Source organism: Callospermophilus lateralis, chromosome 8 (genome assembly GCF_048772815.1).
Source record: "Callospermophilus lateralis isolate mCalLat2 chromosome 8, mCalLat2.hap1, whole genome shotgun sequence".
In the NCBI taxonomy this organism is placed as follows: Eukaryota; Metazoa; Chordata; class Mammalia; order Rodentia; family Sciuridae; genus Callospermophilus; species Callospermophilus lateralis.
The window spans coordinates 37383953-37410289 of NC_135312.1; the positions used below are offsets into that span (position 1 = coordinate 37383953).

The 26337-nt window shown below is 35.4% G+C and overlaps 1 protein-coding gene across 2 annotated transcripts in view; it reads right to left on the minus strand.

The window, feature by feature from the left end:
- Nfxl1 (nuclear transcription factor, X-box binding like 1) overlaps positions 1–19526 on the minus strand; it is a 53997-nt gene extending 34471 nt beyond the window's left edge. For both annotated transcript variants that reach the window (XM_076864142.2, XM_076864143.2), the window contains exons 1-11: positions 19467–19526; positions 18889–19122; positions 15957–16130; positions 11519–11628; positions 9578–9708; positions 6499–6677; positions 6121–6282; positions 5918–6018; positions 5165–5279; positions 3436–3560; positions 2618–2740 (exon numbers count right to left, since the gene is read on the minus strand). In XM_076864142.2, the coding sequence (XP_076720257.2) occupies positions 2618–2740; positions 3436–3560; positions 5165–5279; positions 5918–6018; positions 6121–6282; positions 6499–6677; positions 9578–9708; positions 11519–11628; positions 15957–16130; positions 18889–19120 (1452 nt within the window). In that variant the 5' untranslated portion in view covers positions 19121–19122; positions 19467–19526. The remainder of the gene's footprint in view (positions 1–2617; positions 2741–3435; positions 3561–5164; positions 5280–5917; positions 6019–6120; positions 6283–6498; positions 6678–9577; positions 9709–11518; positions 11629–15956; positions 16131–18888; positions 19123–19466) is intronic.
- Between the last annotated feature and the right edge of the window lie 6811 nt (positions 19527–26337).

The following is a 26337-nucleotide window of genomic DNA, read 5'->3' on the forward strand; positions in this document are numbered from 1 at the left end:
TGTGGTGAGGAGGTAAGTGTACAGAGAAAGTTCTGGAAATATCCAGAAGAGGCCGCTGAATCTTTGCCTGAATAGTGACCTGTACAGGTGTGAGAAGACTCTACCCAAAACCTGCAAAAAAAAAAAAAAAAAAAAAAAAGCACTGGAAGGAAAGGAAAACAATTTCCAGAGGTTGCACAGAGCTAGGAATAGTTTGTGTTCCTATGGCCAGAGAGGGAGTACCTCCCAATACACAGGCACTGAGTATAATATTTAAGAAGAGTTATTGCCTCAGTAGTGGGGCCAAATTAGCCCTAGACAAAGGAATGCTCTAGTCACATCTAACTCTATCGGGTCTAAAAAAGTTCAAGAGGTTTCTAAGGAACTTAACTTTGTCCTGGAATAAATATTATAAATACTTAAAGGAATGTTAAAAAAAAAAAAAAAAAAAAACCAGCACCCCCCAAAAATGTAAAGTTTGCAACATTTAAAAAACAATTTTAAAAATTCTCAAGCAGGCCAACCTTAGCAGGAACATATAACCCAAGAGACACAGGAAGGAAAAAAAATTGACCCAGAAATGAGAATTGATAACAATTAGTAGACAAAGACAACAAAGTAGGTGTTATTTATTTAGTATGCGTATGTGTTTTCATACATGTAGGGTAATGATGTGCATCTCATTCTGTCTTTCCTACCTCCATACTAAAGTAGGTATTATGGATATAGTCTAGTCATATATTAAAGAAGATAAAGAAAAATGTAAGCATGCAAAGCAGCATAGGAGATATAAAAAAGACCCAAGCTCAACCTTTAGAGATGAAAATACACGTCTGAAAAGAAAAAACACAGGATGAATAAAAAGCAGATTAAATAACACAGAAGAAAATGGTGAATGTAAAGGCAAAATTATATAAACTATATAAAATAAAATACAGATATTAAAAAAGGCTAATAAATAATTACAGCATTAGTGAGTTGTGGTACTACATGTAACAGATAAATCATCAAAGTGCCTGAAGAGGGTAGAAAAGGGAAAACAGAAAAAATATCTAGTAAAGATCAAAAATTTGAGGAAAACTGTAAGTGTATGAATCCAAGTTCCTCAAAGAAAATAAGGCTGAAGAAATACAAAACATTATGCCAAAGAACACCAAAAAATAATTGCTAAAAACTGATGATAAAAAAATCCTAAACAAACAAGAGAGACAGAGAGAAATACATTATGTACAGAGGAATAAAGGTAAGAATCACAGCTCCTTGTAGGAAAAAATATGCAAACTAGAAGACAGTAAAGTACCATCTTTTAAGTATGGGCAGAACAAAATGTCAAACTAGAATTCGCAAAGGCAAAAAAGATACTTTCAGACATACAAAGTTGAAAATATTCATTACCAGCACCAAAAGAAATGTTAAAGGAAATCCTTTAGATAGAAAGAAATGAAACCAGATGGAAACTTGAATCCACACACAAAAAAAAGTACCAAAAAAAGATTAAAAAATCTTATTTTTTTCAAATCCTTTTAAAGCAAAAATGAAAACAATATATTGGGGGATTATAAAACATATGAGTAGAAAAAACTGTAAGAATCATACACTTTAAGTCAGGAAAAGTGTCATAAAACACACTATTGTAAAGGTCTTAAAGAATATAAGGCCAAAAGCAACACTTCGAAGAAAGAAAACTAGTTATAGCTAATAAAAACAGTAGATAAAAATGGAATCACTAAAAAATAACATTCAATCAAAAAAGAAGACAAAAAAAAAAAGGAAAGGAATGAATGGGCAAATAGAAAATAAACAGCAAAATAGAAGATTCATTTATTTAACTTTTTTTTTTGTGATTCCGGGTATCGAACCCAGGCCCTTGGCCTTGCTAAGGCAAGTGCTCTACCAGAATAACAAGATTCAAATCCAACAATAACAAAAAGATCATATTAAAAGTAAATAGTTTATATCAAAATCAAATGAGTGTTAACTTGGATAAAATAAAATCCAAAAGAAATGTACTTTAAGAGAATGAAAAAATATGTACTATGCTAACACTAAGAAAAACAAAGCTGAAATCATCATTTATTTCAAACAATTTAAGAATAAGGGGCTGCGGATACAGCTTAGTTGGCAGAACTCGCAGGCACAAGGACCTGGGTTCAGTCCCTAGCACCACCAAAAAAAAAATTCCCTGGATTCAATCCCCAGCACCACACACATACACACCAAAAAAAAAAAAAAAAAAAACCAAGGATAAGGAAACTTACCAGAGATAAAAAAGATATTTCATAATGAAAAAAGGAATCCAGACTCAAGAAGATTTGAACCATAGAAGTTAGGTCTCTACCACCAAATCAACTATCACTTTAACACTGTTAATGATATTTTAAAGTTAGGGAACAGAAAGAGCCTATGAACCAAACTGAGAGGACTGTGGTACAAGACAAAAAAGACTCTTTTAAAAAACTGACAGCTTTCTCATTTAAAAAAACAACTAAAATTAACTTAGAATATTTATTAATATTTTATACAGAAAACAGTATGTCTGAACATTTAAGGAACAAGTCAGGAAGACTGTTTATCATGGCCCCAAAAAGGAAAAATTCAAGACAATTTTTAATCAGTTTTCCAAACTTATTAAGCATACCTTTCTCCTACACTGATGCTTTTGACAGTCTCGCATCTTGACACATTTAGTTTCACATATATAAGGTTTATGGCAGGGCATTCGTTTTGTATGCTTTCCACAGCGACAATGCTTTTCCACTTCCTGGAACAAAGACATGGTATTAAAACTGACTTTTGTTAATATCCTTTTTTTCCCACATTACAATTTCCATAATTACTAAAACATGGACAAAAATCTTAAATAACAAACGTATATGCAAGACTTTACCCAAACCAAAGTTGTCTCTCCCAAAATATCTGTTTATCTCATTCTGTTCCAAAAACAACTTAAGAATTCATTAAATTTAGTAGAAATGATAATAAATATTTTAAAATATGCCACACATTAAAATCACTTATATCTAGCTATAACCATAACATCTACACATCTTTTCTCAGTAGAGCAAGAAAACTGAACTACCTAGTCAGCTAACTTGTTGGCCTGGTAGTACAGTCAAAACCAAAATGATATATATAGTTAAGACTTAAATCTAGGCATTAATTTTCTTCCATCATCAGTAGGCCTAATTCATCACTGCTTCAACTATCTTCTGAGAACAGATAAACTCACATTGGAATATAAAATAAGAACTTTTATAACACAAAAACAAAAGGCAATTTTTAGATTTGATTGCTAGCATACTCTCATTTCTTACTATAAATATTAGGACATTAAACTCATATACATCACTACATAGATGTATATAAAAGTAAATAATGGAAAAGAATCATAGACAATCTCATTTGACATATTATAATATGTCGCTCCAAAAGGAATTATTACAGGACATAACTAACTTGTCTACATGTTTCACAAGGACCTCGGTGACAACGCTGTGAACATCTGTGGATTCCACATTCCAGGACTTTGTCACAACTATCTCCACAAGTTGGTACATCTTCTGTACAAGGCAAAGAAAACTCTAAAAGCAGACAAAATGTCAATGTTAATATAATACATTGCTATTAAGCACTAACAAAGTGCTCTAAAGAATAATATAGCTTTTTCAGATTATGAATTTTTCATCCATGTAGTTATTGGGAAAAAACTGCCTTTAATGAAAATAACTCATAGAATTTTAAGGCTTATGTTTTTTTAAAAGAAATTTAAAATTGATCTTGTTTTGCTCATGGCATCTACATCCTCAATTTTTCCGAAAAAAATAAAATACAAAATAAGAAATTTGATACATGACAATTCTTGTATGTGCTAACTACTTCAGATATGGTTACCTAATGAAATGAGTAAAACTACAAAGAACTTTAATGAGGAATTTTCACAATACAAAGAAATTGTTTTTTTAATTTGCTCTTAACCTCACAGGATTACTCCAATCAGCATGGCAGGCATCAAAAATACAGATGCTGGGCTGGGGTTGTGGCTCAGCGGTAGAGCGCTTGCCTAGCACATGCAAGACCCTGGGTTCGATCCTCAGCACCACATATAAATAAATAAAATAAAAATGTTAAAAAAAAATACAGATGCTGATAAGGATATGGGGAAAAAGGAACCTTCACACACTATTAGTAGAAACGTAAATTAGTATAGCCTCTATGAAAATCAGTATGGTGATTCCTCAAAACAATAAAAATGGACCTACCATATGATTCAATTACACAACTCCTCTACATTTATCGAAAAAATGTAAAACCACCACACTGTAGAGATACACACATTCCTATATTTATAGCAACATAATCACCAGAGCCAAGTTATGGAACCAGAGTAGATATCCATCAACAGAAGATGCATAAAGAAAATGTGGTATGTATAAACAATGAAGGTTTTTGTTTTTGTTTTTTTATATTTTTTAGTTGTAGATGGACACAATACCTTTATTTATGTATTTATTTTTATGTGGTGCTGAGGATCAAACTCAGGGCCTCACATGTGCTAGGCAAGTGCTCTAGCACTGAGCTACACCCCCAGCCTAACAATGAAGTTTTATTCATCCATTAAAAAGATGCAATTATGCCATTTTCAAGAAAACAGAACTAGATAGCATCATAAGTGAAATAATCCAGACTCAAAATATATAAAGACATAAATATATGTTATGTTTTCTATCATATGTGAAAGCTAAAGGAAAAAAGTGTGGGGGGGGGGATCCCATGGGGAAAAACAAAAGGGAGCTGGGGATGGTGATATACACCTGTAATCCCAGTGGCTCAGGAGGCTGAAACAGGAAGATTGCAAATTTACAGCCAGCCTCAGCAACTCAGCAAGGCCCTAAGCAACTCAGGGAGAACCTGTATTTAAATGAAATATAAAAAGGGTTGGAGATGTGGCTCAGTGGTTAAGCATTCCTGGGTTCAATCCCCAGTACCAAACAAGCAAATAGAAGGGAAATCATTATGGTAAAAGAAGGGAATAAAGGGAAGTGAGGAGGGAAAGGCAAGGGGAGGTAGTGGGGAATAAAACTGATCAAATTATGTTACATACATGTACAAATATGCCACAATGAAACCCACTGTTCTGTATAATTAACATGCACCAATAAAACATTTTCTTAAAGAAAAGTCCTACTTGATTTCTGACATGGACAGAACCTTTTCCCAGATCGAGGACATTCTCCACAAGCACCAACATGGCAAACTTGCTCACATGTATGATTACCACATGGCAGTGTTTTTCCACATACCTAAAATAAGCAAAAGTGAAGGATTTAAAAGTCAACAACTTTGCACAAAACGTGATTCACTTTTAATAATAAATAAACTACTTCTTTATGTCCCTTACATTAAACTTTGTGTTCAACATAGGTGTCATACATACACATGTGTGTGTGTATATCCATATATCCATGTATATACATATTTATTTCCTATACACCAAAGAGGAGTATATAATAAATTAAAAAATACATATAGCTTCATATAGCTATCCATCAAAGATTTCCAAACAGTACTACAATCATGTCAATTCTTGGATGAGCAATCTACAAATTCAATCCTACTTCCTTAAAGGGAATAACAAGAAGCAGGGAAGTATTGGCTGAAGATAAGGGAAAGAGAGAAAGGGGAGGGTAAGCTTACAAGTAAGAGAGTAAAACTGTACTAAATTCAGAATTCAACAAAAAGCTGTTATTAAAAAAAAAAAATTCCCCAGTAATTAAATTATATTAATTGAAAACTAGCTTCCTAAATCATGATGCAGTTCATCTGAGTTGCTACTCTTTATTATCCTTTATTCAACTAAATCAAATTAGAATTTTTGCTTTCTAGTTTATGCTTTTTGTATTCTTTAATATCCACCCCCTCAAAATGTATATAAACTTACTTGATCACAGTGCCACAGTGGACTCGCACAGCTTCTTTCAGCTACTTTTTTGCCACAGACACATTTTTGTCTACTAACCCTTGGACAGGGTTGACAACTTCCTAAAACCAGAATGATCAATTAGCTTACAAACAATTTAAAAGCAACAAAGATTGCTTTGATTTTTGCGTAAAGTCAGAATACGTAACAGGTATGTGCTTTACCTGCATGACAAGGATTTTCACATTTATGTTGCCCACAAAGCAACTTTCGTCCACATGGTAGCTGACAGGACCATTCCTTGGTGCTGCACCTACGAGGGATAGGCTTTGCTTTCTTACAGTAACAAGTAGTTGTAACCATCTTTGGACAAGGAGGACAGGGACCTACAATCCAAAGAAAGTAGGGGAAAAAAAATCATAAGTTGAAAATTAAAACTTTCAATTTCTATATCTTTTAGTAATTTCTAGAACTTTTATCAACAGTTTAAAAAGGCATTACCTTCCAATATGTTCTTAAGTTCTCAAGTAAACTTTCACCTTTTTTTTGGCCTCAACATAATAACCACTCAGAGACAACTAAAAATGTAATATGGAACTCACCTGGATGACAGAGGAGTAAACACTTATGACCACAAGGAGGTTTAAATTCTCTCTCACATACTTGGCCACATGAATGAGGCACAAGCCACGGATCTAAAGGTGGATCTTCTACTTTTCCACAATAGCAATAATACCTACTAGGCGTTTCTGACCTTTTGTATTCAAACCTACATTTTGGACTACAAAAAAGAACAAAATAATTAAAATTTATTTCATCTTAAACATAAGAGATAAGAATATAAACATATTTAGTAACAAATGATACTGTTCAATTAGTTTTAGGTTAAGGAACCTTAAGCTCTGTTTTTATATTAGTAAAAAAAAAAAAAAAAAAACAAGCTCTCTTACTAAAATCTATTTAACTATCTAGCACAGCTCTGTACAATGATTTCCTGAGATGACAGAACTGTCTTAGATCTGTACCAATACAGTACCAACTAGCCACATATGGCACTCGAGATTTGGCTAATACATACAATTGAGGAAGAATCAGAATTTCTTTATCTTTTAATTTTTTTTAATTTAAATATTAACCTGTGGCTAGTTGCTATGTATTAAACATATATATCCAGAATACAGTTTCAAAAAGTAAGCAATATTAGCTTCCTTTTAACCACTTAAACTTTAATTCTTGAGGTAATCACTCAGATTTTTTTTGGGGGGGGGGGGCGGGATGGGTACTGGGACCTGAACTCAGGGACACTCAAACCACTGATCCACATCCCCAGCCCTATTTCGTATTTTATTTAGGGACAGGGTCTCCCTGAGTTGTTTCGTGCCTGGCAGAGGCTGAGGCTGGCTTTCAACTTGTGATCCTCCCATCTCAACCTCCCGTGCTGCTGGGATTACAGGTACACGCCACTGCCCAGATTCACGCAGATTTTTATGAAGTTCAGTTTTTAAAAAGTTTGGTTATATGATTTACAAATAAATAATATATACTAGCAATGGTAAACAGAAAAATAGTTGGGTTATGGGTGGGCAAAACAATAACAAGAAACTTGACTAAACTCCAGAATTAAAGGGTAAAAAATTGAGAAGAAACAAAGAATTTTGTAATTCTCAACATCTAAGTCAAAATAGGTAAATATCCAATGTGCTAAGTCAAGGAAAAGTTCAAATACCATCTCACATTCTCTGCTAAAGCAGAAAGATTAGTAACCTACAACATTAAAATAAGTTTTGATACTAGAAGTTTTGATCTTCAGCTCTATCAAAAATCCACTTGTATATCATCATAGATTACTGCCAAAAGATATCCTAAGCCTTATGATCTCCCAGACAAATGAGTATAGTTAGAACACTATACCAAAACAAGTTTTATATTATAACTTAAATTCCTTCTGTATCAAATATAATGTCTTTATTGTCACAAAAACATTTTCTTTTTCCAAATAAACACCACATATTTTCAAAGTAACTGAGATATGTTCCTGTAACCAACAATCAAAAATAAAATACTATGACTCATCTGTTGTAATTGGCATTTTGTTGAAAAGTTAAATTTTTCTTTACAAAAAAAAAAAAATGTCTACGATTCCTTTCAGCTATCATAAAGGGGGATGTATACTTTTAATAAACTTAGATATGGAGGTGCTAACAGGCAACTCACCATGCATTCATCAAAAAGGGGGATGTATACTTTTAATAAACTTAGATATGGAGGTGCTAACAGGCAACTCACCATGCATTCATACTCCCCATCATCAATAAGATAAAACTATTTGAGAGAGGACAATATTTGCAAATGTATGAGTTAAAAATAAGTTGTGAAATACAGAATGTAAAGGATATTGCCCTCTCAATTAAATTTTTGTTTTTCTTTTAGATTTAGGAGTAGCTGTTCCTTTTCCTCTTAACTGATACTTTCCTCTTCTATGGCACAAAGACTACTTAAAATAGAAATCAGAAGAGTTAAGGACAAGCAAAAGTACATGTGAGATTTAAATTTCTAACACTAAGAAATCAGAATATCTGCTTTAATTCTACACCTATGGAACACTACAATATCTGTACCAAAGGTAAATAACATACAACAGCAAAATAAATATAGGCTTTGAAAACAATATCTCTAAAAGCAATACCATAAGACAGAACTCAGTTAGAAAACTGAAAAAAAGCATAGAATTCAGAAATTGAGAATTCCAAGTTTCAAATCCTGACTAAATCATGTAGCAGTAAGAAAAACCCGAAATCATCCTTTTCTTTCAACACACTCCAATCCCCTCTTTGGTAGTGGACAAATAAAAATCTCTCACTGATTGCTGAGAATTTTTACAAAGGAACCTGTATGCATAAATATTTTTTAAAACCACACCACCACAATTTTACAAACGCACCAGTACTCATTATAATAAAGAGAGGTCTAATGGAGGTATTGTAAGGCTTGAATCTTATACAGTTTGGGGGCTTATGTTAAGAAAAAGAACACAAAGTTATAAACAACAAATTAGCTAAAAAATGTGAATACACAGAGCCCCTGAGCTTCTGTTTCACTACCTTGACATTGAACTACACCTTTGGGTTGCCACTATGGTTAAATTTTTTACTGTCCTTATTTAGCAGAGAGATAGAATTTCTACTCCACAACTCTTTCTCAAAATATGACAAAAGTTAAATATTAAATACTAGTCAATAATAGGCACAATAGAATGAACATAGAAAAATTAATATACAACTATAATTTCAAGGATAAAATTGGGAAGTCTAACAATCAAAATAAGATGATAACCTTGTTAATGTGATGACAATGGAATTCCAAGAGCTATACAAAATCAAGAATGATTTTCAGTCCCAAAGTGAAAGTTCCTTTAAAGCATAATTAAGAAGTTGTTCTGATAGAAAAAATAAATTGAATAATTCATGAGTTACTGAAATAAACATGATTTAAAAGTAACTGAAAAAAACTAGAAGTTACACAAATTGAAGGAAAAAAAAAAAAAAGTCATTTCCAAGGTTCCATATATTCATAAACTAAATGGCTGAAGGCCAAACATGGACACTGAAACTGCCAATAAATCAACAAATGATGTACAATTTTCATTCACAACTTCAAATCCAACTAATTAGAAAAAGTTACCAAGGCCAAGGATAATCTTTCTTGCCAAAATCATCATCTGTCAAAGAAGATACAAGAAACTGGCTGTCTTTAGCCCACTTTTGGATACAGGGCATGTGAAATATACAGAAACATCCTGAACAGCTCCAAACCTAAGACAAAAGTGTTGGAAATTAATTTAATTATTAATTCCATAATACTTTAAAAAGAGCATCACACTAAATTAATAGAAATGTCCTTAATAAAATTGTACTTAGGTATAGAACAACGTAAAGAAAAATATTATTAACTACCCAGATTCAATTACCTAGAAATAACTATAGCTAACATTCTAGATAATATCGAATCATGTGTACCTGTACAAATACGTATGTGTATTATCCTTAAAAACAAAGTCATACTGGTACTAACTCATGTAATTTTTATAGTCTTTTTTAAACACAGTATAAACATTTTACACTTATCAAAAATGTGTAAACAACATGAAATTCAAAATTTTACAGTATGTCCCATAGATTCATGTACCATAATTTATTTAACCAAATTCTTGTTCTTGGACTTTTAGGTTATTTCCAATTATAAATATTATTATAATGAAATCCTAAAACTACATATGTATAATATATATGGCTTTTTTTAATATAAAACATATTAGTCTAGCACATAACAGCTAAATTCTAAAATTAAGTGAGTAAAAACTGAGAATATATATAATGAGAGGCTTAAGAAATAATACTGAATTAATTTTTACAGCAGACAACACTGATATATATGAAAAAAAATCACTTCCCCTTTCCTTATAACATTTTACAACTGTTAAAATAAGTAGACACATAGCATATGGAATAAGCTGGCAACAGCATTACAAAAATCCAACTTCTTAATTTGGGTTTCCCCTAAGCAGTCATTAAGATCTTAAGACGCAGGAGTCAGTGAACAAGATTGGAAAGACATGCCAATAAACAGTATATTATTGAGCTGATTACTACTAAGGGCCACAGCAGCTCAATACCATAGGGAGCCCTCTGAAGAATCATGTAAGAAACCCCATGGACTACCCCAGCCCCATCCCTAATAAACAGAAGGTTGAGACATCAGTCTACCAATTCCCTGTGATGGAATGCTGCCTTACGGGACATTAACTGGCTGAATTAGTTTCCAAAGAGAATAGCCTGAGATGGGGGAAACAAAACAACCCACACACTGAGCAAGTGTTTAAAGAAGAACTGTGTCTACATGTCCACAGTGTCCACAGCTCTAAAGTAGAACTGTGTCCACTCATCCACCACAGCTACAGAGGACATCCAAAGGACTGAATACCAAAGGCACTATATCTGCTAAAAGTGCCAACCATCCAGAACATGTTCAGTTTCTGACTCATTCTGCCTGACCAATCCCATTTCATCATGCCTGATTATCTTTCCCTAGGTAATGTAGCTCTAATAAGCAGTAAACTAATACCAGGTCTAAAAGCTGAGTCTATTATATTCAGTTGTCACTTCTCTTTAATTGCGTCATTAATACCCTTATAGATATATATTTAGATAATTCTTCATTAGGCCACAGCTTCTCTAAGGACATGAGTTATGTTTGACTCTTCTCTCCTCAATGACCTCTGTCACTTTAATAAATCATATGTGTTTTATTACATTACTTTTCTTTTATCAAACCCACTGAAAGCAATGTAATACAGCACATTTTAACACTTCATATTTGTGGTACACTATGAAGTATACATACTAAAAATGATTTCGCTAATCAACATATGCAATAAAACTGATACTACAAATATTAAAAGTGCTAAAAACAATGAAAGCTCATTTTGAGACAATTTTTAAAATTTTCATATTTATAAAATGAAGATCAATTTATATACAAAATTCTTAAATGAATCAAGTTTAAATGAATATAAACAAAAAATATTCAGGAAAGACATTAATATGAGCAAGGAGAACAACTTACTGCTTGGTTTCTCTTTACTGAAGCAATACAAATTAAACATGTCATAGCTCCTGCTTGAAAAGCTTCATTTACATACTGTTTTGTTCGCTCTAATTCACGTATATCTCCATCTTGAAATTTAAAAATTGAAAATTTCATGTTAAGCAACATCTGAAAATAACATAAACTCACTCTTAGTGTCACATCATGAGCAATATTAATTGCTAAAAAATGCAAAGTTTTAAATTAAAAAAAAAGATCCTTTGTCAAGAGATTATAAGATCCATTAATTAAATCCATATACTTGATTCAAAAACAGTATCTTAGCTCTGTGTATATTCTTTTTTTTTTTTTTTTTTCATTAAAGTCCTTAACAAATTTGTTGGGTGCAGAACCACAGATGTGAGCATCAAGATGTAAAGTAATAACAGAAAGCATAAAAAAAAAAAAAAAAAAAGTGAAAGAAAATGAAAAGCCAAAACTTTTTAGGACCATTTACAATGAATGGGCATGTGTGTGTGTGTGTGTGTGTGTGTGTGTGTGTTTAGCACATAGCACACTCTTAATAAAAATTCACTGAACAAAAGTCCCTGACTGAGGTCATTACATTACAATAACCATGCTTCATTAAATTATGTTCACTATTTGTGCTAAAAAAAGAAAAAGTAGCATAAAGCTTAAAAAAATTAACTAAAACTGTATTTTAAGCAGTCATTGAGCATTTATTTGCTACATACTAGACTACTATTATTTCCATAGGAGTAAATGAACTGTCATTATCTTCATTTTACAGAAGAGAAATATGAGATACAAAATAATTAAGTACTTTAGCTTGACTAAAAATGAGTCCCCTTGGGGCTGGGGATGTGGCTCAAGCGGTAGCACACTCGCTTGGCATGCGTGCGGCCCGGGTTCGATCCTCAGCACCACATACAAACAAAGATGTTGTGTCTACCGAAAACTAAAAAATAAAAATATTAAGATTCTCTCTCTCTTTAAAAAAAAAAAAAAATGAGTCCCCTTAACCTCTATGCTGTGCTGCAATGAGGGTTAGGACAATCAGGTGCAAGAAACAATAAGTAACAGCAAAATGAAAGATAAAACAAGTACCTTAAAGGACAAACAACACTTAAAGGGGCAGTAAATTCAGCAACTTTAGTGTAAGAAAAATAAGCCTACATGCCCTTAGTACAATAAAAATTGTTCAATACAGGTTGACTGAGTCTCCAAGAAAGTAGACTAGTACTATAAACTAACAAAAGTACAGAACTTACCAAGGCAATAACCTGGTTCAAATCAAAATTTAAGTTGTTATAAAGAAAAATTGAATAAATAAGACACCTGGTTAATTCTTTACATCCTAAAATTATTAAAGTAAATACAGCACTTAACAAAAATTTACCTTATCACAATGTAAACATAAATGCAATTTAGGCTATTAAAGAAATACATGGAAAAGCACTCCTAAAACTGTGAAATTATTAGACACTTGCTTTATTTCAAATAAACAGTGAAGTTTCAAAAATATCTTTAAAAGCAAAATGACTGTGTTAAATATGCTTATATCACTTTTCAACACAGCTGGGTTTTTTTTAAATAAAAAGCTTAATATTTCAGATTTTATTTAATATAACAGTTAATTCACATAATTTAGAATTTAAGAACAAGATGGAAAAGGTTTTGACACTAGTATGGCAATATGTAAATCAATGGATGTGTAATTGATGTGAGTCTGCAATCTGTATACGGGGTAAAAATGGGAGTTCATAACCAACTTGAATCAAAGTGTGAAATATGATATATCAAGAACTATGTAATGTTTTGAACAACCAACAATAAAAATTAAAAAAAAATAATAAGTATAAATTTTTCCTCACAAAATTTATGTAAGACTTCTTTGAAGCTTTGATTAAAGTTTGGTTGTGGCAATAAAGTATACTGTCACTATGAATAGCATGGCATGCCTTTTAAAAAGATCACTCTGGCAACTTAAAAAAAAAAAAAAAAAAAAACATGAAGAGGCCAAGATAAGAAGCAGCAGGAAATAAGAAGTTAGGGGCAGATAAAGCAAAAAATGACCATTAGCCCGTGTGGTGGTGGCGCACACCTGTAATCCCAGCAGCTCTGGGAGCTGAGACAGGAAGATCACAGGTTCAAAGCCAGCCTCAGCAATGGCAAAGCACTAAGCAACTCAGTGAGACCCTGTCTCTAAATAAAATACAAAAGAGGGATGTGGCTCAGGGGTTGACTGCCCCTAAGTTCAATCCCTAGTAACAAGCCCCACCCCACTCCCCCCAAAAAAACTGGAGATTTTGCTGAGGCTGGCTTTAAACTCATGATCCTCCTGTCTCAGCCTCCTGAGCCACTGGGATTACAGGCATGTGCCACCATGCCCTACTCCTGTCTCCGTTTTCATATGCATCAAATAGTATTAAGTTATCTCACAGTTATTACATAGATTTCATCCACAAATTGAACAGCTATGAAGACATGAATTAGGCAATGACAGTATGTAGGGAGAGCATGCATAGATTTATGATATTTAGGAAGCAGAACTTAAGCATCTTGGGTGGACAATTAGATTGGTACTTCAAAAGGTAATGGTACTATCAAGATTCACAAGAGGAGACTTGTGATAAGTTGCCTCACATGGCAGAAAGAAACACTAGTAAATGACAATACTCATGCCATCCTAGCTCCCATATTGGGTGGGCAGGTCACTGGGACAACTGTAGAGGTAAAAGACTAACAAAAGAAGAATTAAGTCATCTTTCAACAAATGTATGATTTATCCATGGGTTAAGCCAGATAGAGAGAGTCATCAGGAAATGGGCCATACAAGTGTGAAAGTTCAGAGAAGAATCACGAAAGTGCGAGGGATGTGCTCAAATACGAACTCCTTGGGTAAAGTCCTAGTATTCAATTCACTAATGTGAGGTGGAAACCCTCTCATTACTCTGGCATTCACTGTTCATAAATCTAGCAATCAGATCTCCTTACTTTGATAAATGCAAAGTACAGAATATATATAGGAATGACAATAAAATATTAATGGATTTGATATAAAAAAATTACCTTAAAACTTTGTTCATGAAGCAAAGCCAAGATTTAAACCTTGGCAGCTTGGCTTGAGAGTCAATGTTCTTAACTACTGTATGATGCCATTTTTTTCCCCATGAATAAGTACAAGAGCAGCAGTCTAAACTACCTCATAATTTCTCCTGCTTTTACACAGAAGATACAACTTAGTAGTGGCTCAAAAAGTTAGGTTTAAACCCAGTTCTGTCATTTTCTGTGTGAGTTTCTCCTCCTGTGCACAGTTGTTTCCTAGAAAATTTCCACACTTTCTTGTTGTTCTAACAGGATCCTAAAGTGAGATAAGTATATGAACAATATATTTCTATAAAAATAGTGATAAATGTTGATAATACATGCAAGAATGTTACTAATAACTTTAAGTATAAACATGAAAGATTTAAGAATATTCATTTTTACCTTAAAAATATTAAATATTAAAAAAATCTATTTTTTTAATATTTATTTTTTAGTTGTAGTTGGACACAATATTTTTTTTTTTTTTAAGAGAGAGAGAGAGAGAAATTTTTTTTTTAATATTTATTTTTTTTTAGTTTTCGGCAGTCACAACATCTTTGTATGTGGTGCTGAAGATCGAATCCGGGCCGCACGCATGCCAGGTGAGCACACTACCACTTAAGCCACATCCCCAGCCCCACAATACTTAATTTTACTTATTTATTTTTATGTGGTGCTGAGGGCTCAAAACCAGAGCCTCGCACGTGCTAGATGAGCACTCTATTCCACTGAGCCACAACCCCAGCCCCAAAATAATCTATTTTTATAACTTAATACTAAGTCATGCACAGTAGCATTACTTTGGCCCTTTTACACAAACAAATGTGGCTGTAAGAGCAACCCAGTTATATACAACAGATTAACATAAATATACATGTCAGACATGAAGAGATTCAGCTTAGAAATAAGAAAAAAAATATGAAGATCAAATGTGAATAAGATATAAATTAAAGTAATAAGTTAAATTAATTTCAAGACACTTTTAACATGATAAAAATGAAAAATAGGTTGAAAAAATATCTGAAGTCTTCTAGTTCAATCAAATCACAACAGGACAACTTGCTCTAGCCATTTCTCAGAGAACTGACAGCCCCCTCCCAGCATTCTACTGAAATGCCAATTAAAATCACAAGAGATACAAAAGGGCTGTGAAAGAACCATCCCCATGCTATTTGTTTTATAGAAAGATTAAATACCATATAACTCAAATAGTAAAATGTACAAAAATTCAACTTCACACACAACACAACATTCTCATTCTTAAAATGCAAAAAAAATCATTCCATGTAGTATGAAAAAGTATTACCAAAAAAAAGGAATATATTTTCAATGATGTCAAAAAAGTCAAAATATACAAGATCAATACCTGTCTGAGTAGTATATGTTACAAATGTATTGGCAACTATTTTCCCCTGTTTTCCTTCAAAATCTTCATCTCCTTCTTCTTCAGATGAAGAGCTAAAGTGTTCTTCAATTAGTTTTTTGGCTGCAGCTTGATTAGCTTTCTTGATTTCCTCAAATTTCTGCTGAGACATTAGCTCTGTTTAAAAGGAAAAAAAATAAATGGTTTCATTTCTGCAAAACAATCTCCTCAAAAAGCAAGACACGATGTGCTTATATTATTTTTAAACATGCATTTGAAAGTAGCCTTTGGAACATTCTATCTTGCTAAAAATTCATAAGAAAAAGTATTTTCAAATTTCTTGACACACAGTTAAAGAAAATATCACAACAAAAATTTTCATTTTTATAAGTCCCACTAAAAGCAGTGAATTATAGAAATGAATAACAAATCAAGAAAAAGAAATTATGAAGATAAAAATATCAAAACCTGATCAACCTCAAAAAAAAATTATTAAAAAGTCTGGGAATATAGCTCAGTGGTGGAGTACCCGCCTAGCATGTATGAGGCCCTGAGTTCAATTCCCAGTACCACAAAAGCAAACACATAAACAAATACTAACAAAATTCAAATGGCACATTTTTAAAATACACTACACAGTTATTTTTAAACAGTGAGGGAACATGCTCACTGGAAGCATTTCAGAATCTGGGGAAACAGATACTTCTTTAAACTACCCTATTTTCAACCACAGCCCAACCCAACCCACCAGTCTGCACAGACAGTATTCATTGTGTATCTATTATATTAAATATAACCTGCTTCTTAGAAAGATCAAGAACTTTTGGCCTTCCATGTAGTCTTTTGACATTTTTGTGGTCACAAAAATAAGTACATTTAACATTAACCCACACAAAATATTGCTTTCATAGAAAATATACATTTTTACAATTTCACTTCAAAAAGAATGTAAAATAAGTTAGTTCTTCCACTTGATTTCCTTAAGCACTGTTTGTAGTTCTTGTTTTGTCACTTGATTAAATAAGAGTTGAAAAGAGAATTAGATAATTTCATGGCACATATTCTCAATAGACTTCAAAGTTCTTAAAGAATAAGGATCATGGGAATTTTCTTCGGTTAATAAGTTCTATGGACAGTAATCATAGATTAAGAAAGGAACCACAGGGGCTGGGGATGTGGCTCAAGTGGTAGCGTGCTCGCCTGGCATGCATGCGGCCCGGTTCAATCCTCAGCACCACATACAAACAAAGATGTTGTGTCTACCAAAAACTGAAAAATAAATATTAAAAAAAAAAAAAAATCTTTCTCTCTCTAAAAAAAAAAAGAAAAAAAGAAAAAAAAAAGAAAGGAACCACAAACAATTGAATTCACCTGAATTCAATAGTGCACTTATTGGAAGGATTTTAAATTTGCTAATTAGAAACTAATGAACTACTATGAGAAATGCTCTCTTATTTTAGGTAGCATATTAGTATTTAGTGAAGTTTTATCTTTTATTTCTCTCATAAAATGTTTCCTTTTTCTTACTACAGCCACTTTTGTGATTATCGACCAAAACTGTTATTTCAAGTAAAACTAGAAGAAAATAAAATGTAAAATGTATAGTGTTTACCTGGGTATTGTTAAGTACTGAGAAAAAAGTAATGGCTATAAGATATTTGACTCAAAAATCTGTACAATAAGAGAAGTGATAAATGCCAATGATCTATGGGAAATGCACTTAAAAGACACTTAAGGTGGTGAGGCTGAGATGTACAGAGACAATGAAAACATTTATAACCTGATATTTATGTATTTATCTGACATCTCAAGCTACAGAGAAGTTGACAAAACAACTTTTCCACATATTATTTCTTACACTCAAATCCCAATTACCCTGACAGAGTACACTTGCTTTCCTTCTACTCACAAAATCCAAGAAAGTTTACCGAAATTGTTCATAGGTCTCCAAAACACTAGTATTGCTGTATGTATACACGTAACTGTATAACCAATGTGATTCTGCAACCTGTACATTCAGAAAAATGAGAAATTATACCCCATTTGATTCAAATGTATGACATGTCAAGATCATTGTACTGTCATGTGTAACTAATATAAATAAGTAAATAAACTCAGTAGCTGCAAACCATGTGAACACCACCCGACTTTAAAATCCTAGAAAACCCATTCAGAAGCTCAAATTTGCTCCCTCCCCCCCACCCGCCAAAAAAAAGGTATTCTGAAACAAACACATTCCAAACATACACACACACACACACACACACACACACAAATCAGTGATTATTCTCTCAGTCCTACCTACATATTTGTGTAAATGCTCTCAGACTACACTAAAACACAGTCTGGAATGAAGGGTATTAAGAAAATCAAGAAGGCAACACAGATATATCCATGAAAGGATGTGAAATTTCTGAACAGGAACCACAGTTAGGAAAGGACCACTTGCTCAAAAGCTCATTGTAGTGCTTAAAGAAGCCAGTCCAAAAAAAAAAAAAAAAAAGAAAGAAAAAAGAAAATCTGGCAAAGAAGAGATAACTTAAGGTGCAGTGTCCGCTCCCAATCTAAATTGGATTTCTGCAATCTCAGCCCAGATGACTGTTGCCATGCCCAAAGATACTTAAGCCACAATACTTTATTTAAAAAAAAAAAAAATTAAGTGGTTAGCAGATTTTTATGAGATGGCACAATTTACAGGGATTCGGGCACGCAAAAAGTGTGGTTTGGAAAAATACTGGCCAGAAAGTAACAAAGGCAATATCAACTACATTCAGATGAAAAGGACTGAAGAAAAGATGCCGGAACGGTTTGAGAACTGAGCCCAATAATAAACTTCTTTGAAGGAGAATAAAGAAGTGAATGACAAAGAGCGAAGGCAGAGGCAGGAAAAAATGTTGAGCATCCAGGTGAGTCTGAGCACAGGAGCCATTCTCACCAGTGGCCACGGAAGCCTGCGGTGCTTCAGGTCCCACGGGGCCGTGCCTGCTACCTCCACCCGTCGTGCTCGCGGCTCCTCCGGGGCTGGCATGAACTGCACCCCCAGACCCTTTCTCTCGCCCTCCTCCCGCGCCGCGGAGAGGAACTCCATTTCCTGAGGAGGGGGCGGCGGTGGCCCGTCCTCGGGCACGGCCTCGGCCACCGGCCACCTGGCGCCAGGAAGCTTCCATCCCTGCAGAGGAAAGATAAAGGAGTGGAAAAAGCGTGAACACGACGGGTCCCGCGGAGGAGGAAAGAGGCAGGGGGACACGTTATGCTAGCGGCTGCGTGGGCAGGGTCCCAGGGCAGGGTCCCAGGGCGGGGCCGCGGTTTGAGAAGGTCGCGGCCCTGTCTCTCTGAGAGGGCTAGTCCTCGCTAAGCCCGGGCTTGGGAGGTGGACCGAAGAGGGAGTGGACTAGGTGGAGAAAAGGACCGCGGGGCAAGGAGCGCCCAAAGCCAGATAGGAAGAGCCGAGGAGACAGAAAGTGCCTTCTCAGCCTCAGTAGAAGCACGATGGAAGAAGAGCGCCAGACTAACCCGGTGGCTTTCACCGAGAATCAACTACAAGAACGGACCCCACGGAAAGCTACGTCTCCTTACCGACGGCGCTCGCTCGCAGCGACTACAATTCCCAGAAGCCCCCACCGGCCGGCCGCTGAACGCGTGGCACCGATGGCCGCTTCCTTGTCTAGAGTCCTGGGAGGGGCTCACTGCGCGTGCGCTCACCTGACTACGCCGACCTTTTGGGAACTACAATTCCCGGCGTGCTCAGGAGTTCGGGAAGGGTAGCGGCCAGAAAGGACGCGTGCTGGGGAAAAGCTCTTGATTTATGGAGGTCGCTGCCCGGCCATCGCCCTGATTGCCGCTAGGGGTCAGGATTCTATCCAAGTAGTCCCAGTTGGACTTCCACTACATCCTTGTTTTGGGGCTTGCGGATGTGTTCTCACAGCCAAAAAAAAAAAAAAAAATAGAAAACACTTCGGAGTAGCCGCTTAGAGAGGGAAGGAAAGTTAAGGAGTGGGAACATTTCAGGAAATGGCTAGAGTTAAGAAAGTGCCCTTCTGAATTTCTAGAGCGCTGTCAAAATCTGATGCCTATTATTATCCTAGTTCATTAGAGTTTGCAAGGTGCTTTTTCTGGAGCAATCTGATTTTTTCCTTTCAAGACAGTTCCCTCAAGTAGGTTTTATTAAAGAAAATAGTTGAGAGCCAGGACCTAAATCTTGTTACTTTGCTGAGTTTTCTAACAAGATGTACTGAGATATGTAGATTTCAAAAATTAATTTTGAGGTCAGGTCTGGGATTGAAAAATATATTGATTAATGTTTGGGATTATGCAATCCTATTGCAACACCTCAACATAATTAATTCTTCAATCTTAATCTCAAGTATCAAATATTTTGATAGCATTTATTTAATGGCAGGTACTGTTCAAAATATTTTATAGATATATGTGTTAATTGATTTGGGACAGTAACCCTGATTATTACCTCCGTTTTACACTGAGGCAAAGAGGCTAAGTGACTTGCCCCTGTTCATACAGAAAGGAAAAAGGTGAAAGTAAGTTTCAAAAGCAAGTAGTATGATTTATTGGAAACCATGCTTTCAACCTCTTATACATAGGTATTACAGTATTGCCGGTACATTATCCAAATACAAACATGGTCCTAAGAGTATAGTTTCATTGGCTAGAAATTAACAGATATGAACCAACAGCTTAACATTGCACTTGAATAAAGACTTTTAGTTTGAAGCTTTAAGAATGGTTACTAATGAGGGAGACTCAGTTGAAAATAATTTTATATGCCAGAGATCTAAATGAGCATATATTCTCCAAATCTGTATGCTAAACGTCCCCCACCATTTTTTGTTTGTTTGTTTGTTTGTTTTTGTTTTTGTTTTACTACTGGGAATTGAACTCAGGGACACTCTACTGCTGAGCTATGCTAAACCTTCTTGAGAACAAATTTCTTCCATTCCCCAAAATTAATAGCTAATGACAATATCCGACATGCATTAAGTGCTTTTTGTATGCCAGTATTTTTCTAAACCATTTTTTCTTTTACTTATCTAATCATTTCAAAAATCCATAATTATTGTTACCAGAACCATTATTAAAATTAGGAAATAAAGGCATGTAAAAATTGTCTTATTCAGCATTCTAACAAAGCCAGGATTGCAATGGGACAGTGCAACTCCTGGCCAGTACTCTTTCAACCACCATGATATGATGACTATATAAATGAATTTAATGTCTACCTGAAAATTTCAATTACTTTAAAATACAGGCAAAAGATTCCTGTAATCCCATTTTTTCCCTGCCACGTTATGTAGAAAATAGTCACAATGATCACTTTGGAATCAGAATCTTACAAACTCTCTGAATGAGCAGTCATTGAACATATTTTCAATATAAATTTTTGCAGTGGACAACTGAGTGTAATATGAAAGCACATGGAAGTGGAGAACACCTTTTCAAAAATATCCATTGCTGTTATTTTTCCTTTGAAATTTCAGATAATATTTGGAAGAAACATGGTTTCACTATATTTATCAAAAGTGACATTGGTTTAAAGGTTGAGAAATATTGTACGTTTATAATTAATATTAATTTGCTTAAATGTATCACAAGAATAGCCTTAAAAGAAGGACTCGGGATACAGCTCAAGTGGTAGAGTGCTTGCTTTGCATGCAAAAGGCCCCAGGTTCAATCCCAAGCACCAAAAGACTGACTGAATACCAAACATTGACAAGCAATTGGAATCCTTGTACCTTCTTCTAGTGGAAGTGGAAGTTGGTTCAAACACTTCCCCAAAAATTGTGGCAATATGTGCCAAAATTAAACAAACTGTTAAGCTCGAAATCGGGACCCCCAAAAGACCACCAGAGACCCAAGATCGATGTAAGCAGCAAAGAGGTGTTTATTGGGAGCTAGCTCGGTCCTCCGCGTACACACACACAGCAACAGGTGATGCTGAGAGGCCCCGAACCCAGGGTTTGCAGCATTTTTATACATTTTTTGGAGAGGGCAGGGACTTCACATACATCATAGCCTCTTTTAGCAAATCATCACACACCGCGGGAAAATCAAATAACAACTCTAAAACATGATTAGCACATTCACTGGTGGGAACAAGTTGTCTAGGGGTGATTGGTCAGTACAAAGGGGGTATTCGTTTGAACTGATTGGTTTAAGCCAAGAGGGGTGTACGTGCTGAACTACATGGTTTCCCAACATCATAAACTACTGGGAGGGTCATCTAGCATCCCAGGTATTTCCCTGTCTCATGCTGATTGGTGGCTGCTAGGGGGCTGCTACAGGTCCCCACCTAGCCTGACTGAGTCAGGGACACCTGGCGCAGCAGATCTCTCCTGTAGATAAACAACTTAGCTGGATGGGAATGTGCCTAGGAGTGCTCTGTGGGGTTTTCCAAGGACAAAGGTCATGTCCCTTCCTTGGACAGGCTTTGCTCTGAGGTAGAGGCTGGTTTTTCAAAACCTTGATACTGAAGTACCATGACTAAGAAATCCCATTTCTGGATATATAACCAGAACAAATGAATGCATACTTCCACAAAAACTCATGTTCAGAGCAGTTGTATACAAAATAGCTGCAAATTTAAAATGACCAGTCTTAGTGTATATTTTGCTGCTATTAGCAGAATATCTGAAACTATATTTGGATCTTTGGTATTCTGGGTAGTTATAAATGACTTAGTGATTTTTATAAAGAACATTCATTTTTACAGTTCTGGAAGCTGTGATGTCCAATATCATGGTACTAGCATCTGGTGAGGGTTTTCTAACTGTGTCAAGGCATGTTCAAGGCATCAAAGGTCAAGAGAGCAAGCAATAAAGATCAGATCTCTCTTTCCCTCCTAAGTTCATCTAACTAAAATTACCAACCAAAGGGCCTGCCTCCAAATACTATCTGCATACTAGCTCTGGCTACAACAGACTAGCAAACTTTTCTACTATCCAATGTGTTGACTGATCCCCTTTCCAATAAGATCTAAATTTCAGCCTTGGGGAGGGGGCAATTTGTCCTCCTTATATACTTTCCTTCAGCTTTAAAATACCATATACAGTTTCCTTGTAATCATTCTTTTACCAAAGTTTAATAATTATTTATATAAAACTTAACCAATGTAGTTTCTAGTTTTGTTTGGACCCAGACTGATACAGACACTGTATACATTTTATGTCAATTTTCCTTCAAATACTGACATGACCTAACCAAACTGCAGGAGGGAAAAATGTTAAGGAGAAAATAAAGAATAAAACATGCAATCAAACCCTGACATTATGAGCCAATAAATTTTTAAAAGCTTTTCTTCTATAGATGGAGCAGAGGAGAATTAGGAACATTAATAGTCCAGTTGCTTTTTCTAACCAGGTTGAGATATTGTTAGACCAGGATGCAAGAAAAGACCACTGACTCCAATTAAAACCAAAATTAAAGCAAGCTTATTATTTCGACCAGCCGGGCTGCCTCTCCCACCCAAAACTGTGGGAACAAGACAGCAGCCGCAGCTTTCCTGCAGCCCAGCTTTATAGCTCAGAAAGTTACACAAAGGGGGTTACAGATAACAAAACTCTGACGAGCATAACACTAATGGTAGTTTACATTTTTGCTGGCCCCGACATCAGAATTTATGAAGGTCATTAGAGCCTCAGAGAGGGTTGTTATCTGACCAGGGAAGGCCAAGATTTGTGAGGCGTCGCTAAAGTTTCAGAGAGGGCTGCTATCTGGCCTGAGAGCCAGGCATGGGTGAGTTCAAGGCACGGGCAGGCATTCCAAGCAAGGTTAGAATTTGCAGTAATTTATAGTAAAGCCAAAATTATCTTTTCATGGCTTTGTGGTGAGATGGCTCCCAATTTTAAGAAAAGATCAGGTTGGGTCTATCAATATAACTTTAAGAAATAGGTCCTATTTTTCTGTACTTAGTAAAACTCAGAAATGAATGATTATGATTATTTACTGAGCTATCATTTTACTTTTTCTAGAAAAAAATTGAAAACAGAAGCTAAACCAAACATTCTTCATATTTAATGTAAAATTTTTCAGATTTCCAGCTAAATAGTCCATCACTCCGTAAGTGAGGCTAGCAGTTAGTCAATACTGTCAACAGCAGACCCACCTTATACTCAGAGATGAGAAGGATTTGCTGTATGTAAATTACCAGGGTAAGAATGAAGAGGTCATGGATGCTGAGAACTGAGAAAGGTAAGATTTGAATGCGATAGAAGAAGGCATGCTGAGAGGTAGGGACAGCATGAACCAAGAGTTAGAAGTGAGAATAAGCATGGCATATTTGGATCAGAAAGGAAATAATAATAATAATAATAAAATCTGTTGCATCCTAAGGCAAAGATGATAAAGCTAAAAAGTTTGGTCTCAACATTAACAGTAAGCGGTCACCATGAGGTTCAAGAGAACGGAGATGGCATCCTAAGCAAGATTTTTCAGAAAAACTAATTTAGAAATAATAGGATGATTTAAGATTGGAAATGGCTTGGATACAATGGCCACCTAGTATTAAAATTGCAGTACATGTGACTCCTAGCTTAGAAACTTGGATATGCAAATGATCACATTTTTGTAGTCATAGTCATTCAACTTAATTGAACTCTGAGTTTTATCTTCCCAGAATTGGTTGGGAAATTCACTTGTCTATTAATTTAGTCAAGAAAAACTATTGAGACCCTATTATGTCCCAGGTACTTTGTAGGCAATAGAAACGGAGTAATAATAATATGGCCGGTTATGGGTGGTGAGTTCAGCTCCCTTAGTGGTTGAAGTATAATATTAGAGAAGCACGACAAGGCAAGCATGAAAAGCAGGGTTTATTTAAAAAGGGATAACATAGGCTTTCCCCAGGAGGGAGAAGGAGGCCATATCTTGTATCCTGGTATCCCAGGAAGCGAAGGTGTTCTGCCTTTTTATATGACTTAGGCTTCCTTTGTTCTCCTGCACTCTTCCCCCTTATCTCTCTCCTTCCTACTTTTGTGACTAGGCCCAGGAAATGTTTGGTGGGATGGCCAAAAGGTGGGAAACAGGTGGGCGGGAGGGGCCATGGAGGAGTGATCCAGCCAGGAAGGGGGCCCGGAGTGAATTAATCAGCAGCTCAGAGTTGCTTCATTAACAATTTTTTTTTTTTTTTAAAGAAAGAGCGAGAGAAAGGAGAGAGAATTTTAATATTTATTTTTTAGTATTTGGCGGACACAACATCTTTGTCTGTATGTGGTGCTGAGGATCGAACCGGGGCCGCACGCATGCCAGGTGAGCGCCCTACCGCTTGAGCCACATGTCCAGCCCTCATTAACAATTTTTTAGGATGGGTAGTATAGGCCAGGCTTTGGGAACTTTAACATTTCAGTCTCCCATGGGTGCCACAGTCTGCCTGGGGCGAGTGACAAGGAATTTGTGAAGGTTGATACAGAGGGAGCCACTTTATTGTCGGACAGTAGAGTTATATATACACAGCTTGTTTCAATTAACAGCCAGATACATCAATTGGTCATTAAGGAATCCTCATCAACTTAATAATTACACACAGCTTAACTTAATTGACATAATCTAGACACAGCAGTCAGTCATTAAGGAATCTCTATCATCTTAATGGCTCGCTGGCGTTACTTCTCAAACCACTCCTCTTAGCAAAGTGCCAGGCACCATCTTGACTTGTCTGTGGCTCTCAACACATGAGCATAGTTTTAGGCTTTGGACCCAAACTCGTTTGGTCTGTTTTCTTCATACTGGCCCGATTTATCTATCTACATTGACTACCTGTTTTTTTTGTGTTTTTTTTTTTTTTTAATTCTGGCTTCAATTAACTGGGTGCAGTGGTGCACACCTGTAATCCCAGTGGCTCAGGAGACAGAGATGAGGATCTTGAGTTCAAAGCCAGTCTCAGAAAAAGTGAGGTTATCGGTAACTCAGTGAGATCAAGTCTCTAAATAAAATACAAAATGGGCTGGAGATGTGGCTCAGTGATTGAGCGCCCCTGAGTGCAATCCCTGGTACCCATCCCACCACACCAGAAAAAAACAAAAAGAAAAAAAAAGGGAGTAATAAATGAAATTAAATACCTGTCCTAATATAACTTTCATTTTAAGTGGAGAAAACAAATCAAAATATAATATCTAGTTGTTTTCTGTGCAGGCAGATAAGGTGATAAAGAATTGGATTCAGATCAAATAGTCAGGGAAAGTCCTCAAAGGGGATGACATTGGAGCAGACTTAAATGAAGAGACAGCATTAACCATTGGATACTGTGGAGACAACTTCCCAGGAAAGGAAGAGGAAACTACAAGGACCCAGAAAATGGGAAATGGAATGTATGTAGTGTATTCAAGGACAGTAAGAAGGCCAATATGATTGAGAGAGATTGAGTGGGTAGAAGAAT